Source organism: Salvelinus sp. IW2-2015, linkage group LG9, assembly GCF_002910315.2.
Source record: "Salvelinus sp. IW2-2015 linkage group LG9, ASM291031v2, whole genome shotgun sequence".
Taxonomy (NCBI): Eukaryota; Metazoa; Chordata; class Actinopteri; order Salmoniformes; family Salmonidae; genus Salvelinus; species Salvelinus sp. IW2-2015.
In genome coordinates this window covers 27,491,442-27,507,848 of record NC_036849.1, presented here as the reverse complement: position 1 = coordinate 27,507,848, position 16,407 = coordinate 27,491,442, and the positions used below count along the sequence as shown (strand labels likewise).

The 16,407-nt window shown below is 44.4% G+C and overlaps 3 protein-coding genes across 6 annotated transcripts in view; all 3 read left to right on the top strand.

Annotated features, from left to right (window-relative positions):
* The window catches only part of LOC111968893 (probable E3 ubiquitin-protein ligase RNF144A-A), a 61,771-nt gene extending 54,067 nt beyond the window's left edge, over nucleotides 1–7,704 (top strand). For all 4 annotated transcript variants that reach the window (XM_023994840.3, XM_023994838.3, XM_070445244.1 and 1 more), the window contains exons 6-8: nucleotides 268–415; nucleotides 985–1,074; nucleotides 3,743–7,704. In XM_023994840.3, the coding sequence (XP_023850608.1) occupies nucleotides 268–415; nucleotides 985–1,074; nucleotides 3,743–3,874 (370 nt within the window). In that variant the 3' untranslated portion in view covers nucleotides 3,875–7,704. The remainder of the gene's footprint in view (nucleotides 1–267; nucleotides 416–984; nucleotides 1,075–3,742) is intronic.
* Nucleotides 7,705–13,650: 5,946 nt separating this feature from the next.
* LOC139028217 (uncharacterized) lies at nucleotides 13,651–14,436 on the top strand. The gene has a single exon (XM_070445063.1). It carries the CDS (start codon nucleotides 13,651–13,653, stop codon nucleotides 14,434–14,436), a length of 786 nt encoding a protein of 261 aa, XP_070301164.1.
* Nucleotides 14,437–14,533: 97 nt separating this feature from the next.
* On the top strand, nucleotides 14,534–15,127 carry LOC139028216 (salivary glue protein Sgs-3-like). The gene has a single exon (XM_070445062.1). The coding sequence runs from the start codon at nucleotides 14,534–14,536 to the stop codon at nucleotides 15,125–15,127; it is 594 nt and encodes a 197-aa protein (XP_070301163.1).
* The last annotated feature ends 1,280 nt before the right edge of the window (nucleotides 15,128–16,407 follow it).

The window sequence follows — 16,407 nt, the reverse complement described above, 5'->3', positions numbered from 1 at the left end:
GGGAAAAGAAAGGCTAAGATGAGCACACTTTGGGTTTCTCATTTTAAACACTCATTAAGTGGTTTATTGCAAGCTTGGGTCTATTGTGCACTTACAAAGGCTATAACAGCTCTGTGGCATGATAAACTGTATGGGTGGAAAATCTCTGTGTCTCTGATGTATCGTGGTCTTTGTTAGCATTATTCAGAATAAACACTTGTTTCAAACAGAATTTGTTTAAGAAACGTAACACACACTGAACGTTGCTCTCTCACTATGTCTCCTCAGCTCCTTCTACAAGAGTGACGATGATGACGGTCCCATCAAGCGCTGTCCCAAGTGTAAGGTGTACATCGAGAGAGACGAGGGCTGTGCCCAGATGATGTGCAAGAACTGCAAACATGCCTTCTGCTGGTACTGCCTGGAGTCACTGGACGTGAGTAGAGAACCCGGTCTCTCTCTCACACACACGCCTTTCTGCTGGTACTTTCTAGAGTTCCTGGACTTGAGTAGAACGTTGTCTCAATGTTTGCCTGAAACAACACCACACGCATGCTGCTACAACATGCTGATGTTCCTATAGAATAATACACACGTTTCTTTGCCGAGGATCTTTAATTTCGCTGTACAGAGAATGTTGCACCTGACTGCAATACGGCAGTCTGAAATCTGCATAGAATTCACTCTGTCTGGTGTTAGCAGTGATTCAATGTGTTACATGGGAGTAATAGCACTACAGGAGGTGTGATAAGGCTGCAGGCCAATGTCTTTCCAAATCCATGACGTTTGATACAAGGCAATGGAACTGAAACAACAGTTTTTTATTTATTTGTTATCTGTGCTTGTAGGAAGCTAGGAGGCTTTACTGGCAGTGTCTTAAGTAAATCCTAATTTCAGACTGCACTGGTCATTTAAAAGCAATTTTCTCCCAGCAGCTGCCTCTGAGTACTAATGATAGATCATTATTCTCTCTCTCTGTCTGCGTGTTTTGTGTGTGTGTGACAGGATGACTTCCTCCTGATCCATTTTGACAAAGGACCCTGTCGAAACAAACTAGGCCACTCCAGGTCGTCTGTCATCTGGCACAGAACACAGGTGAGTTACAGTATGTTAGCACACTCACTGTTCTCCTTCATAACTTTCTTTCTCTCGCTCTCTTCCACGTGTTCAACATGAATACACATGGACGGTGCTCTGTAAAAACACTGGGCGGTAGGAGAGCACAGGTTGGTTCATGTGCTCTAGATGTTGGCCCATTGTTGTTGGTGAGAACATGTCTAACATTGCTATCTTCTAGGTCATTTCCTTTGTATGTGTACATGTACTAGTCAATGGGTAATAGTAAAGCTTTCAGTTTGGCACAAATGTGACAGGCTGCTCAATATCTTGCGTTACTGGTAAAATAGTAAGTTACAGCATGCATAACCATGTTGTAACCGACTGTCTCCCGAGTTGCGCAGCGGTCTAAGGCACTGCATCTCAGTGCTTGAGGCGTCACTACAGACACCCTGGTTCGAATCCAGTCTGTATCAAAACCAGCCGTGATTGGTCGTCCCATAGGGCGGTGCACAATAGGGTCGTCCGGGTTTGACCGGTGTAGGCCGTCATTGTAAATATGAATTTGTTCTTAACTGACCTGCCTAGTTAAATAAAGGTTCAAAAATAACATAACACTTGCCATACATTGGGAAATCAAATGAAAGTCCATACGTCCTTTAGAATTGTTATTTTAATATTAATTTAATGCAACAACAAAACAATTTCATCTTACATCACCAAGTCATTTTTCAGCTATAAGTACAGTAACCTCGAGCACATATCTATTCATAGACGAGCACGTTTCCCACGTTTAATAGTGTTGTGACTGCTAGCTTACACACTGACATCTGTTGCCCAGTGGGACAGGCTGAGTCATTTGAGCATGGTTACAGCTTGTGTACTGCACCTCCTGTACCCAGCCCGTACAACCTCACTGCTTCCTACGCAGCCCGTACAACCTCACTGCTTCCTACGCAGCCCGTACAACCTCACTGCTTCCTACCAGCCGCGTTACCAACCTCACTGCTTCCTACGCAGCCCGTACAACCTCACTGCTTCCTACCCAGCCCGTACAACCTCACTGCTTCCTACCCAGCCCGTACAACCTCACTGCTTCCTACCCAGCCCGTACAACCTCACTGCTTCCTAACCCAGGGCCCGTACAACCTCACTGCTTCCTACCCAGCCCGTACAACCTCACTGCTTCCCGTCCCAGCCCGTACAACCTCACTGCTTCTTCGCAGCCCGTACACCTCACTGCTTCCTATGCACCCGTACAACCTCACTGCTTCCTATGCAGCCGTACAACCCAACTGCTTCCTATGCAGCCACGTACCACCTCACTGCTTCCTACCCAGCCCGTACCCACCTCACTGCTTCCTACCCAGCCCGTACCACCTCACTGCTTTCCATACCCAGCCCGTAACCACCCTCACTGCTTCCTACCCAGCCCGTACCACCTCACTGCTTCCTACCCAGGCCCGTACCACCTCACTGCTTCCTACCCAGCCCGTACCACCTCACTGCTTCCTACCCAGCCCGTACCACCTCACTGCTTCCTACCCAGCCCGTACCACCTCACTGCTTCCAAGGACCTTGTCGCTCTCTCGAACTCCTCATGAATACCTAACACATGGCCCTTATTCACAAAAGGGGTGCTGATCTTGGGATCTAAAAGGCAAAACTGATCATAGATCAGCACTTTTTATGAATAAAGGCCCTGATCTGATAGGGCAAATCCTGCCTTGATGAAAGCTCAGCCTCTGTCTGACTTCAGATCAGTTCTGGGATTGTGTCCACCGGAGATGCAATAAGAGGAATAGAGGTCACCTCTCTAGGTGTATGGTTCTACTCTCTAGGCTTACTGTTCTCAGACCAGACATGGTATATTCTATACGATAGCATTGTCAGGGTTTGTTCATATGGGCAAACGGGATATCATGTTAATACAGGTATACCGGCACAACTAAAGGTTAATGTGGTGCTCGTCTGGGGAATTCATGTAAATATTAATACCTCCACAAGAGGAAGAGAACTGAAACACCCAAGAGTGGATCTCAACTATGATATTTATCCATGCTTGGTGGTCTTTAATTAAAATGTCTTTATCAAAGGATATTATTTTAAACCATCTAGCTGACTGTCAAAATGGTCCGTTTGCAGTTATTTTTAGATAACTATATCTCACTCTCTGCCGTCTTGTCCTTCACAGACCTACCCTGAGGTGATCCCCAAAACGACTCTTGCTCTGAAACTGGCAGAATTGCATTCTGTTATTCTAAGGAGGTCTTCCCTGTAAATGCATGTTTTCAATGTCATTTTGTTGCTGAGGAGATGTTGGGCTGGTATCAGATGCCACCATGTGGTGGGATAGATGACTTGCACAACAAAGATTGAAAAGAAAAGGGATGCCCAGCACTCACACAAGGGTTTTGTTCAATAAGGCCAAATGAGAAAATGGTTTGAGAAGAAAAGTGAAAATGGCTTGGAGTCTAATTATCATGTTAAGGGATTCCGCAGATGCTAGTCCTCTTCAAAGTGTTTTCTCTATAGTGCGGCATGTGTTCTTTTGATAAGTTTGCTATGTTACTAAACAAACAATGTCTTATTTGCTGGTGCTTCTGTCTTGTTGCAGTCTCTCACCCTCTTACTTTCTCTCCCCCTCTCTCTCTCTCCCTCTTCTCTTCTTTCTCTTGCTCTCCACTCTTGCTCTCACTCTCTCCAGGTGGTGGGGATCTTCGCTGGCTTTGGCCTGCTCCTGCTGGTGGCCTCTCCCTTCCTCCTCCTGGCCACACCATTCATCCTCTGCTGCAAGTGCAAGTGCAGCAAAGGAGATGATGACCCCTTTCCCACCTAAACCTCACCCCACCAACACAGGAGGGTGAAGAGTCCGCCCCCCCCTCCCCCGCCGTGGACCATTTTTCCCCCTTTTTTCCCCCTATTGCCTCCCTCCAACCTTGGAGTGCTGCTTCATTTAATGGGACTTGGCTAGCCACATCCCAATCCATCTCACTCCACAGTGTCATGGTGGGAGTGGAGGAGGAGGAGTTGACCCCATGCCCACTGGCCTGGTAGAAGAGGTCAAAGGTCACAGGTCAGACTGAGGAGGACAATGATGCCCCTCTCTGTGTGGATTTGGGGGCTTGTGTAAGTATACTGTAGCAGGGCCACTCTGAGGCCTCGGCTGTGCTTCAGGCAGTACAAGACAAGAGGAGGGTGTTTTATCAAGATGAAGGATAAACACATTAGGATGTCTTGATCAGGGTTGGGCTCAATTCTAATTGAAGTCAGTCCATTTAGGAATTAAACTAAAATTCAATAATTTATAAAATTGCATTTATTTTAAATTACTTCTCAATAAACTTAACTGCATAAACTTTTTATTTCAAAAGTTAAATTGAAATCACTTCCATGAATTGACTGCCTTCAATTTGAGTTGAGCCTAACCCTGTTCTAGATCCTTTCCTCGGGACATTTTCATGCAGTGCCAGCTTGAATTGGAGGACCTTTCACTTGAACTTACTTTAATCAAGTTTTGTTCATTTGTCGAACACAAAGCTCCCTCCCCCCACTCTCTCTGTGTAGCTGTCAACATACAGGAAGTAGCACTGGAGTTACATGATGACCCACATTTTGTGTTCACTCTGTTTGCACATGAGACTCCCGTTTGTCACTTTACGGACCGGGGCGGGAGTTGGGGCGTTTTCTCTCTCACTCCCCTGTACAGCACGTTCTCTTGTTGATGTCAGTGTTTTTGTAATCTTTCGCTCTGTTCCAACTATCAGCAACAAAGTATTCATTTTACAAACTGGATTTGAACTCTTATGTGTCTACAGGTATTTGTGAGGGTGTCCCAAACTCACTCTCACGTCCCAATAAGATAATCATGGGCCTGTATTCACACCGTCTCAGAGTAGGACTGCTGATCTAGGAAAGACTCAACTAATCCTAGATTAGCACTCTTACTCTGAAACACTTTGTGAATACAGGCCCTGAACCTTAGTGTCGTCATCCACACAGACGGAAACAAACCATTTGGAATCAACAGAAGCGACTTCTGTTGTCAAATGGAATACCTGAATATAGATGTCATGCCGTTTTAATTCCGAGTTCCTCTGAACCCAGATAAGCATATTGCTTAGCCAAATAGAACAAATGGTTTAAAATAAATTAGAAAGGTAGCCAAAAAGCCACCTTAGTATTCTGAAGAAGAAAAAAATTGTCTTGCAAAAACATGGCTTTTGTCCAGTTCCGTCCTTGTGAAAGCACACTTAAATAATGAATATGTTTAATGCATCACAATCAGTCATTAAAACCTGTTTATTGTCAGGTAGAACATAAGAGATGAATTCATGTCTCTCTCTGATACAAAGATGTCTCTTCATATCATCCATATCACATTGATGTTGGTCATATATCCAACTACTGTAATGAACAATAATCCTATACAAATGTTTTTTGTTGTGTGAACTAGTGGAAAACTTGCATATGTTAGTGGTATGGTTGTCAATGTTTTCATTGGGAGAAAGTTGAGCGCACTCTCTCTACATGCAGCTAACCTTTGCAGGGCTATCAAAATGTCAACAACTTCACTAGACTGTTTTGGACACATCTGAAAGCTGCTCTACACATCACTGTATCTATGCAAGTTTGTGCGTTTCCAATCTTACTAGGTCTTGCTAATAGTGTGGTCATATCAAGCGGTCCAGTATGTTATACCAGATTCCCTGTGCCATCTCTTCATACGGTAGTGTTTTACAATGGGGTGGTTGACTCGCATCAGATGTAACATGGGTTTGATTTGACCTATCTGGGAAGCCATACATTAGTTAATCACCGTCATTTGTCCTCATGTTGTTCCATTAGACTGTGTGGTGAGGATGCATGTAGCTACACCGTTTCTCACTCTGAAACACATWTAAAAGGGCAATCTGCTGCATCCATTTTTGGACCTTTAAATTCATAATATGTAGCCATTGATTCATGAAGAATATAACGGTCTCATGAGCTTAGTTCAACTGTTTAAACCCATTAGAAACCAAACTATACGCTTGTTTTACTCATTTGTAAACACTAATAATTCTATAGCCTCAAAATGGTTAACTATAGTTTTGATATTTAATGGATGGTCAGTCCTTGCATCCATAGCTGTTTTATGAATTTCTACATCTACTGTTTACCAAAACAGTGGCAGGGTGCCCACTTTTTTATTTTTTATTGCTTGAACTGAAGATTGACCCTAAACTCAAGAGATGAGTCATTATCATTCCGTCCATCACTTAGCTACTTTGGAAAACATACAGAATACTGAGAAACTCTTCAAAGAAGTCCCTGATTTTTAATGTTGCTCTCGTAGCATTCAAATAGGGGCTATGGCAGTTAATAGGACTAGCATCAGCTATCACCTTACCTCATGGTAGCCATTCCTTTAAAAACAAAGGGAATGTTAGCCTAAATGTTTAAATACCTCACCTGTAGCCTCATTTTCTTCTAACCCTTACTGCATCAAAGCCTGTAATTCCAAAAAAATTCAGTTGATCTTATTGACCCTGTTCTGTCAGTAAGGAATATAAAGGTTTCAACTGAACATGTGGCTCACTGAGCTGACCATGTCTTTGTATGACAATCGTGCCAAGAAGGTCTCTCGTGGGTGGCAATGGTGAAATTGAATGGTGTAGAGTAAGTGAATAGTTTGAAGCGTCTAAGAATTTGTCAAATAAAAGCTGCGATCTTGTTTCCATATGGTGTGGATGTTAATGTTGGAGGTTGAGCCTTGGAATACTCTATGGTATGACGTGTACTATTGTTTTGGTTTTCAAGATGTAGTATGTTCATTAAATACTGTAGTTCTTTCTGGAATTGTTGAGTTTTTGAATGTGTTCGGAGATCAGAAGAAATGTAGGCGCTATTTCCAGGTTTCCTCAACGCGGAAGGACGGCATTGTAGGACTATAGAAATGTAACACTCAACTTGGTTCCACTTCTCTTATCATCTATTTGGTATAGCTGGGATGTTGAGCTGAGAAGAAATCTTGAATATTTGTCCTCTGACTCAACTGATTTAGGTTGCTGGTTTTTCATATGGTTACACAGTATCTACCAATCAAACTCCAAGGACTCATACAGTCATTGGTGTCATCTGGTTTCAGTCAGCATTATGCAGCAAAGGGCCAAAAAACRTACATTTAAATGCCATTCACCTTGAGGTGAGGCCATGCATGTTGCACAATTATTTTCTAAGATTTGATACTTCTATTTCTTTGTCCACATTTCTACTGAGATAAATGTAGGTTGTTGAAAACATTCCATTGCACTTGTTTTTAAAATGCATGTTGTACTCTACCATTACTATGCGTTTTAGAACCCATACTAGGCCTCTTCATTTTAGGGACTGAAACAAGTCCTTCAATTTCGGGAAGTTTTCTGTCATGACATACTCTTTATCCTGGCTTTTGAAGTTTGCCTTTCACACTTAAGATACTGTACATAGTTTGCCTTTGTGTTATACTTGTTCTGTTGGCTTTGATGCAGTTAATCATACATTTAATTACTTTCAACTTTTCAAAAGATGTAACCTTTTAAATTGGCATGTGTGGATATCCTTCGATAAACCAACATTGTACTTTTCCCATGTATCTACAGTTTCACGAACTCTGTGACATGGAATAAATGTGGTTGTTTTTTGTGACTCGTGTCTCCTTTGGACATAATGTCAATATGCTTGACGCATTTAACGTCTGATTCACAGTATGGTTGTCCAGAATCGTACTGCGCTGTTCCTTTTCAGCAACTATGGGGGATGTGTAAGCAGACCAGTTCAGTACAACTTGACTTGGTTTGGCCGTATGATGTGAATAAGGGAATACGTTGAGCACAACGTTGAAAGCGGTATTTTCAACTTCTTTTCAACCAAAAAGTCGTATTTTCAACATCTTTTGCTCATAGGGAAGTTCTCACTAGTCCTCATCGGTCCCAGGTACATGACTTGTGTAAGTGCGCACTCTGGTGTTGAAAGATGGATGGTACATTTGTCTTTGTCTTCGTCAAACACTTAGACTCGAGCATGCTAGTGCAGGGAGGTAAGGGAGGCGTCCCACGGGTGGGCGCCTACAACCCCTACCTGCAACGACGCTATAAACAGGGTCACTAGTGTGTAAAAAAACGGATGCGCGCTGCGGTCGGATATCCTCAAGCGGACACCCAGTCGAGTCACGCGAGCGGTGTCTGTTCTCTTTAGTAGGATATTTTCATTCCAGTCAGCGCTCGCGTCATGTTAAATATCACTGAAAATAGATGTGCAAATGAATTTAAAACCTCCGTCAGTGTGTTGGTCTTATTTGAAGGGAGCCCTATCCAGTAAACCTTGGCTTTTCCAGTGGTACACATTACTTATTGTATGGATCTAATGTTCCTTCTAGGAGATACATAAAATAATACACATATGCATTGAGACATTCAATCAAATCAATTCATAAAGTTGCTGTTGACCTTCCCCTCTGCCAGTTCTTGGCTTTGCACTGTGACAGGTTCTCGGAATAAGCAAAGTGTACCTATAATCAGAATAGTCAACATTAATTTCCTGGTACCAGCTCATAAATAAAAGCTGTACCATTCATATCAATTAAGTATGTTTGTACGGTACCATTCACAATGTTTTGGTCTCAAGGTATTGTATAGCTTTTGGGTTAAATGCATACAGAGTTGAATGCATGGAGGTTATAATAACTGCGACATACAAGAAGCTATAGAGGACATTGGCTTGCGTAAGTATTCACCCCATTCTTCAAGGCTTAACTGCTTCAGCTCCTTCAAGTTGGATGGGTTCCGCTGGTGTACAGCAATCTTCAAATCATACCACAGATAATCAATTGGATTGAGATCTGGGCTTTGACTAGGCCATTCCAAGACATTTAAATGTTTCCCCTTAAACCACTCAAGTGTTGCTTTAGCAGTATACTTAGGGTCATTGTCCTGCTTGAAGGTGAACCTCCGTTCCAGTCTCAAATCTCTGGAAGACTGAAACAGGTTTCCCTCAAGAATTTCCCTGTATTTAGCGCCATCCATTTCTTCAATTCTGACCAGTTTCCCTGCCGATGGAAAAACATCCCCACAGCATGATGCTGCCACCACCATGCTTCACTGTGGGGATGGTGTCTCAGGTTGATGAGAGGTGTTGGGTTTGCACCATACATAACCTTTTCCTTGATGGCCAAAAAGCAGAATTTTAGTCTCATCTGACCAGAATACCTTCTTCCATTTATTTGGGGAGTCTCCAACATGCCTTTTGGTGAGCACCAAACGTGTTTGCTTATTTTTTTTCTGTCCACTCTTCCGTAAAGCCCAGCTCTATGGAGTGTACGGCTTAAAGTGGTCATATGGACAGATACTCCAATCTCCGATGTGGAGCTTTGCAGCTCCTTCAGCGTTATCTTTGATCTCTTTGTTGGCTCTCTGATTAATGCCCTCCTTGCATGGTCTGAGTTTTGGTGGCCGGCCCTATCTTGGCAGGTTTGTTGTGGTGCCATATTCTTATTTTTTTTTTATAATGGAGTTAATGGTGCTCCGTGGGATGTTCAAAGTTTAGGATATTTTTTATAACCTGACCCTGATATGTACTTCTCCACAACTTTGTCCCTGACCTGTTTGGAGAGCTCATTGGTCTTCATAGTGCCGCTTGCTTGGTGGTGCACCTTGCTTAGTGGTGTTGCAGACTCTGGGGCCTTTCAGAACAGGTGGGTATGTATGTGTGTGTATATATATATATATATTGTGTTAATTTACAGTTGAAGTCGGAAGTTTACATACACCTTAGCCAAATACATTTATGATAAGTGAAATAATCTGTTAACAATTTTTGGAAAAATTACTTGTCATGCACAAAGTAGATGTCCTAACCGACTTGCCAAAACTAAAGTTTGAACAACACATTTTTGGAGTTGTTGAAAAACGAGTTCTAATGACTCCAACCTAAGTGTATGTATGTACATACAGTTGAAGTCGGAAGTTTACATATACTTAGGTTGGATTCATTAAAACTCATTTTTATATATATATGCATATATATATWTGTGTGTGTGTGCATATATGTGTGTGTGTGTGTATATATTCTGAGATCATGTGACACTTAAATTAAATTGCACACAGGTGGACTTTTTTTAAACGAATTATGTGACTTCTGAAGGTAATTGGCTACACCAGATCTTATTTAGGGGCTTCATTGCAAAGGGGGTGAATACATATGCACGCAGGACCTTTAAAAAATAACAAATAAACAATTTTTTTCACTTCACCAATTTGGACTATTTTTCGTATGTCCATTAAATGAAATCAAAATAAAAAATATTTAAATTACAGGTTGTAATGCAACAAAATAGGAAAAACACCAAGGGGATGAATACTTTTGCAAGGCACTGTATATGCTCACTAAAGCTATTGAAAAGCCTTCTGCATCAATCTCTACTTCTCTTCACACATTGTAGCCCTGTCAAACCAACACCTGCTCTTCAGCTCTTTGTTAATCATTCTCTCTCCCTCTCTCATTGTGCTTCCATTTCCTGCCAGATGTGGGTCTGGGAGTGTCACGCAGACTAGCCTGAAATGAAAGCGCAAACGCCAAATAACAACCCAGTGATATATCATCCCCCAGCAGCTGTTCTCTGTTTGGAAGGCCTCCGCCAATCGCAGGGTCCGGCCGCAGGAAGCACCATCTGTGGGCTCCATGGCGACAGGGTTCCGGGTGCTGAGGCTGATGGGTTATCTGGAGCGAATGAAGTGAGGAGAGGAAGCCAGAGCCAGGCCCTCACACCTGTACTGTACGGTACACAGAGTCCTGACATCACAGGTGTCCAGCCGCAGGGCTGGGTTTACCCACTGCTCAACCAAGGCCTTCCTCTGCTCTCTCCTGTACTTAATCTTTGGTGTAAAGAGAGGTTACTTCTTTGTTCTTGTGTCTTTCTGTGAAATGTTCCACTAATAAAATGCTCTAGAGTGGACATGCATAGTAATTGGAATGTGCTAATTTACAGGCAGGTAGGTTCATAAGGTCTTCATTTGTTTTTTTTATCTTATGTACACACATATATATGTACTTTACCCAAACCTCTTCATATCCATGATATATTTTACACTGAGTAAACAACACATTAAGGACACCTGCTCTTTCCATGACATAGACTGACCAGGTGAAAGCTATGATCCCTTATTGATATCACTTGTTAAATCCACTTCAATCAGTGTAGATGAAGGGGAGGAGACAGGTTAAACTCAATATTAGGAAGGTGTCCTTTAATGTTTGGTACACTCAGTGTATATTACCTTAGATATGATGCTCTTCATAACCTGCCTGTTCTCTCAGAGGTCCTCTTCCTTTCTCTGTGGTTTGTAACAGATTGCTGGGACTGGGAGGCAGCTGTAGACCTGGCTGTGTAGGGACTGGAATGGTGATGGTATGATGTTGGAATTTCTCATCTTCTCCAAGTGGTGACTTGAAGGGGTAGCCCTTAAAATGTCTTGAAAGCGATTTGATATTGATATTGTAAAACAGGCCCCTGTCTTTCAGCTGGTATTGGAGTGAACCCATCTCAGAGATTTGAACCCTATGAGCAAAGCTTTGATTGGAAAATAATGCAAGCAAATAGCTCCTTTTTGGTCATCAGTGGCTCTGAGTTATGTTAGAACTTGAGATATGGATGTCACATTGAATGGCAGTTAATTGTCAACCCATGTTCAGGCAATGTGTTTGTCAGTGATGACTGATTAGAATATGCCAATTAATGATTTACATGAAATGTAATGGGTAAGTAATACACTGTATTAAAATGTCTTTCTCCCTCAACTAAAGTCTGTCAGAATATCACAGATGACAGTTTATTAGTTGATTACTTAATCAGGCCTTAACTTCATGTACAGTTTCTGTTTCAGTGCCTTCAGGATTCAAGGGGGTGAGATAGCGCAACTTAATTAACTTTTGCAATGTAAGTAGTTCATAATTTTACACCCCCTCATATTCACACCACATGGTTAAATCAATTACCCAATACGGAAAGTTCTCACTTTCAAGGTGTTGCTGATGATCCATTTTTGGTTCTTAGTTTTTCTTAATTGTCCATAATGTGTATTGAATTGAATTAATATGATTAACAAGTAGCAAGTGGTTATTTTTGTCATTCCCACTTTCACTTTGAAAGATTTAAGGAGTGCAGCACTCTGGCAATGAAAAGTCCCTTTACTTACAGTAGTGCAGAACTCAGCAATGAAAAGTCCCTTTACTTACAGTAGTGCAGAACTCAGCAATGAAAAGTCCCTTTACTTACAGTAGTGCAGAACTCAGCAATGAAAAGTCCCTTTACTTACAGTAGTGCAGAACTCAGCAATGAAAAGTCCCTTTACTTACAGTAGTGCAGAACTCAGCAATGAAAAGTCCCTTTACTTACAGTAGTGCAGAACTCAGCAATGAAAAGTCCCTTTACTTACAGTAGTGCAGAACTCAGCAATGAAAAGTCCCTTTACTTACAGTAGTGCAGAACTCAGCAATGAAAAGTCCCTTTACTTACAGTATCCAACTTTTACAATTAACATTATCACTTAAACTCGCTAATTTGTTTAATTTAACATGTATCCGTTATTTTTACCACCTCCTATAACACATTAGATTCAGAGCAGTGAGCTGTAAGAAATACATATAATATCAATAGGATATTACTAACACTTTCTGGTGTTCAACAGTATCATGCCGTCATCTGGACAAATTGATGGTGTTGAATTTCACGTTTACTGACCCAGCGAGGTCGGTGTTTTTTATCTAACAGGATTTAAATGTTCTATTAATCTCAGTTATTTTCTTAACCTCACTGGTCTAGGGAAATATTAGGATGACTGCGTTTACACAGGCAGACAAATTCTGATCTTTTTTACTGAAAAAGATCTGATGTGAAAAGATCTGATGTGATCGGTCAAACAACCAATCAGTGGAAAAAAAATATCATAATTGGGCTGCCTGTCTAAACGCAGCTGATGTTATCTAAATCAGTAAATACTTGATACTTTTTATGTTTTTCTGTCTTTCTTGGATATTTTGGAGCTTTAATTCAAGGGACATGTAGCCTTCCAAGGTGAATGCTATAGATCCGTTTGCCATGAGAGGGAACTAGAGTTCCATCATCTACAACACAGACAACATGCCGACCACCACCCCGCCCCCAGCCAACCTCCCAGAACACAGACAACATGCCGACCACCAGACACCACCCCGCCCCCAGCCAACCTCCCGAACACAGACAACATGCCGACCACCACCCAACCCGCCCCCAGCCAACCTCCCAGAACACAGCAAACATGCCGACCACCTCCCCAACCGCCCCCAGCCAACCTCCCAGAACACAGACAACATGCCGACCACCACCCGCCCCCAGCCAACCTCCCAGAACACAGACAACATGCGACACACCACCCCGCCCCCAGCCAACCTCCCAGAACACAGACAACATGCCGACCACCACCCCCCCAGCCAACCTCCCAGGAACACAGACAACATGTGACCACCACCCCAACCGCCCCCAGCCAACCTCCCAGACACAGACAACATGCTGACCACCACCCCAACCCGCCCCAGCCAACCTCCCAGAACACAGACAACATGCTGACCCCCCATCCCAACCCGCCCCCAGCCAACTCCCAGAACACAGACAACATGCTGACCACCGCCCCGCCCCCAGCCAACCTCCCAGGACACAGACAACATGCTGACCACCATCTCAACTCGCCCCCAGCCAACCTCCAGAACACAGACAACATGCCGACCACCACCCCACCCCGCCCCAGCCAACCTCCAGGACACAGACAACATGCGACCACCACCCAACCCCGCCCCAGCCAACCTCCCAGAACACAGACAACATGCCGACCACCATCCCAACCCGCCCCCAGCCAACCTCCCAGAACACAGACAAGATGCCGACCACCATCCCACACCCCCCCAGCCAACCTCCCAGGACACAGACAACATGCTGACCACCATCCCAACCCGCCCCCAGCCAACCTCCCAGAACACAGACAAGATGCCGACCACCATCCCAACCGCCCCCAGCCAACCTCCCAGAACACAGACAACATGCTGAACACCATCCCAACCCGCCCCCAGCCAACCTCCCAGAACACAGACAACATGCTGACCACCGCCCCGCCCCCCAGCCAACCTCCCAGACACAGACAAATGCTGACCACCACCCCAACCCGCCCCAGCCAACTCCCAGACACAGACAACATGCTGACCACCACCCCACCCGCCCCCAGCCAACCTCCAGAACACAGACAACATGCTGACCACCATCCCAACGCCCCAGCCAACCTCCCAGAACACAGACAACATGCTGACCACCGCCCCGCCCCCAGCCAACCTCCCAGGACACAGACAACATGCTGACCACCACTCAACCGCCCCCAGCCAACCTCCCAGAACACAGACAACATGCCGACCACCACCACCCCGCCCCCAGCCAACCTCCCAGGACACAGACAACATGCCGACCACACCCACCCCCCCCAGCCAACCTCCCAGGACACAGACAACATGCCGACCACCATCCCAACCCGCCCCCAGCCAACCTCCCAGAACACGACAAGATGCCGACCACCATCCCAACCCAACCCCAGCCAACCTCCCAGGACACAGACAACATGCTGACCACATCCCAACCCGCCCCCAGCCACCTCCCAAACACAGACAAGATGCCGACCACCATCCAACCCGCCCCCAGCCAACCTCCCAGAACACAACAACAATGCTGACCACCATCCCAACCCGCCCCAGCCAACCTCCCCAAACAACAGACAACATGCTGACCACCATCCCAACCCAACCCCAGCCAACCTCCCAGAGACACAGACAACATGCCGACCACCAACCCGCCCCCAGCCAACCCTCACAGGACAGCAGACAACATGCCGACCACCAACCCGCCCCCAGCCAACCTCCCAGAACACAGACAACATGCCGACCACCACCCCGCCCCCAGCCAACCTCCCAGAACCAGACAAACTGCCGACCACCACCCCGCCCCAGCCAAACCTCCCAGAACACAGACAACATGCCTCACTATCCACGCCCCATTTAGCCAACTCAACTTAAGTAAAGTAATGCTACCTAAAAACCTTTGCAATTATTTTAGCTACAGCTGAACAACTGTGTCCGAATTCAAAATAGCAAATAAAAACAGCTTTAAAATACCGTGAGCTATCTGCAGCATCCCCAGCACTTTGTGAGCGTCATACACGGCTTCAAACAGATTCCAACCACAAAACCCTTTCTTCTCGAAACTCGTCAGTTTCTATTTTGTTCTGAGAAATGAAAGCCTTTCCATGTTGAACAATGCCAAGAAACTGAAATCTCGACAACGCCTTGTACAACTCCTTTCGACCAGAACAGCCCAAAAACTGGCTCTAACCATAATAGGAAAGAGGAGTGGCAGAGGCCCCGACCGCGTGACACACTGAACAAGGACAAGTACATCTTAGAAGTCTTAGTTGCACGAAAGCCCACGCCTACACAACATTCCTCAAACTGGCAGCTTGCATTAAATATACCGCAAACACCATCTCACACCAACACTGAACGAGCGGACTCCGGGATCGCTGCCCTTCTTCAGCGCTGAGTGCAAAGAAAAGCCACATATCTCAGACTGGCCCAATAAACTAAAAGATTAACAGATGCGGCAAAAGAACACCAGACACCTCGAAGAGGCAACTCTGCCTAGAAGCAACCATCCCGAGTCGCCTCTCACGTTGACCCAAGGACTCTGAGACCAGCTTAACCACTGCGGGGGGGTGACCGTAACCACAACCATGCGGGGACTCCTGACCAACCCAGACTCACCACTACCCATGTGACCTAACCAGACAACCCATGGGGGACTCTGAGACCAGGCAACCCAGATGGGGACAAGGATATCTGGATGCTGCAGAATGTCACTGTTACATTAGTGAGACACACATAATCCATCATCTGCCAGTAGTCTAAGGAGAGCAGAATTGATCAATTCCATCAGTATAGAGTCATGTGAGAAGGATAATAATCAAGCTCATTATAGAACGTCGAGGACAGGAACATGATAATGCTGAAATAGATACGAGGAGAGATACATGATATATTGCCATCAACAGTATAAGTCGTGACGACAAGTGAGCAACATGATAATGCCATCATATAAGATCCCTAGGAGAGATTAATTATAATGCCATTCAGAACTATAGAGCGAGGATGGACTAATTTGATAATGCTTGCATTATTTTAGAGACGTGAGGAAGGATAATGATAAGCCATCAGTTATAGCATCTTGACGAGAGGGAAATTTGAAATTGCCATCAGATGAGGAGCTAGGAAGTTAATTATAATGCG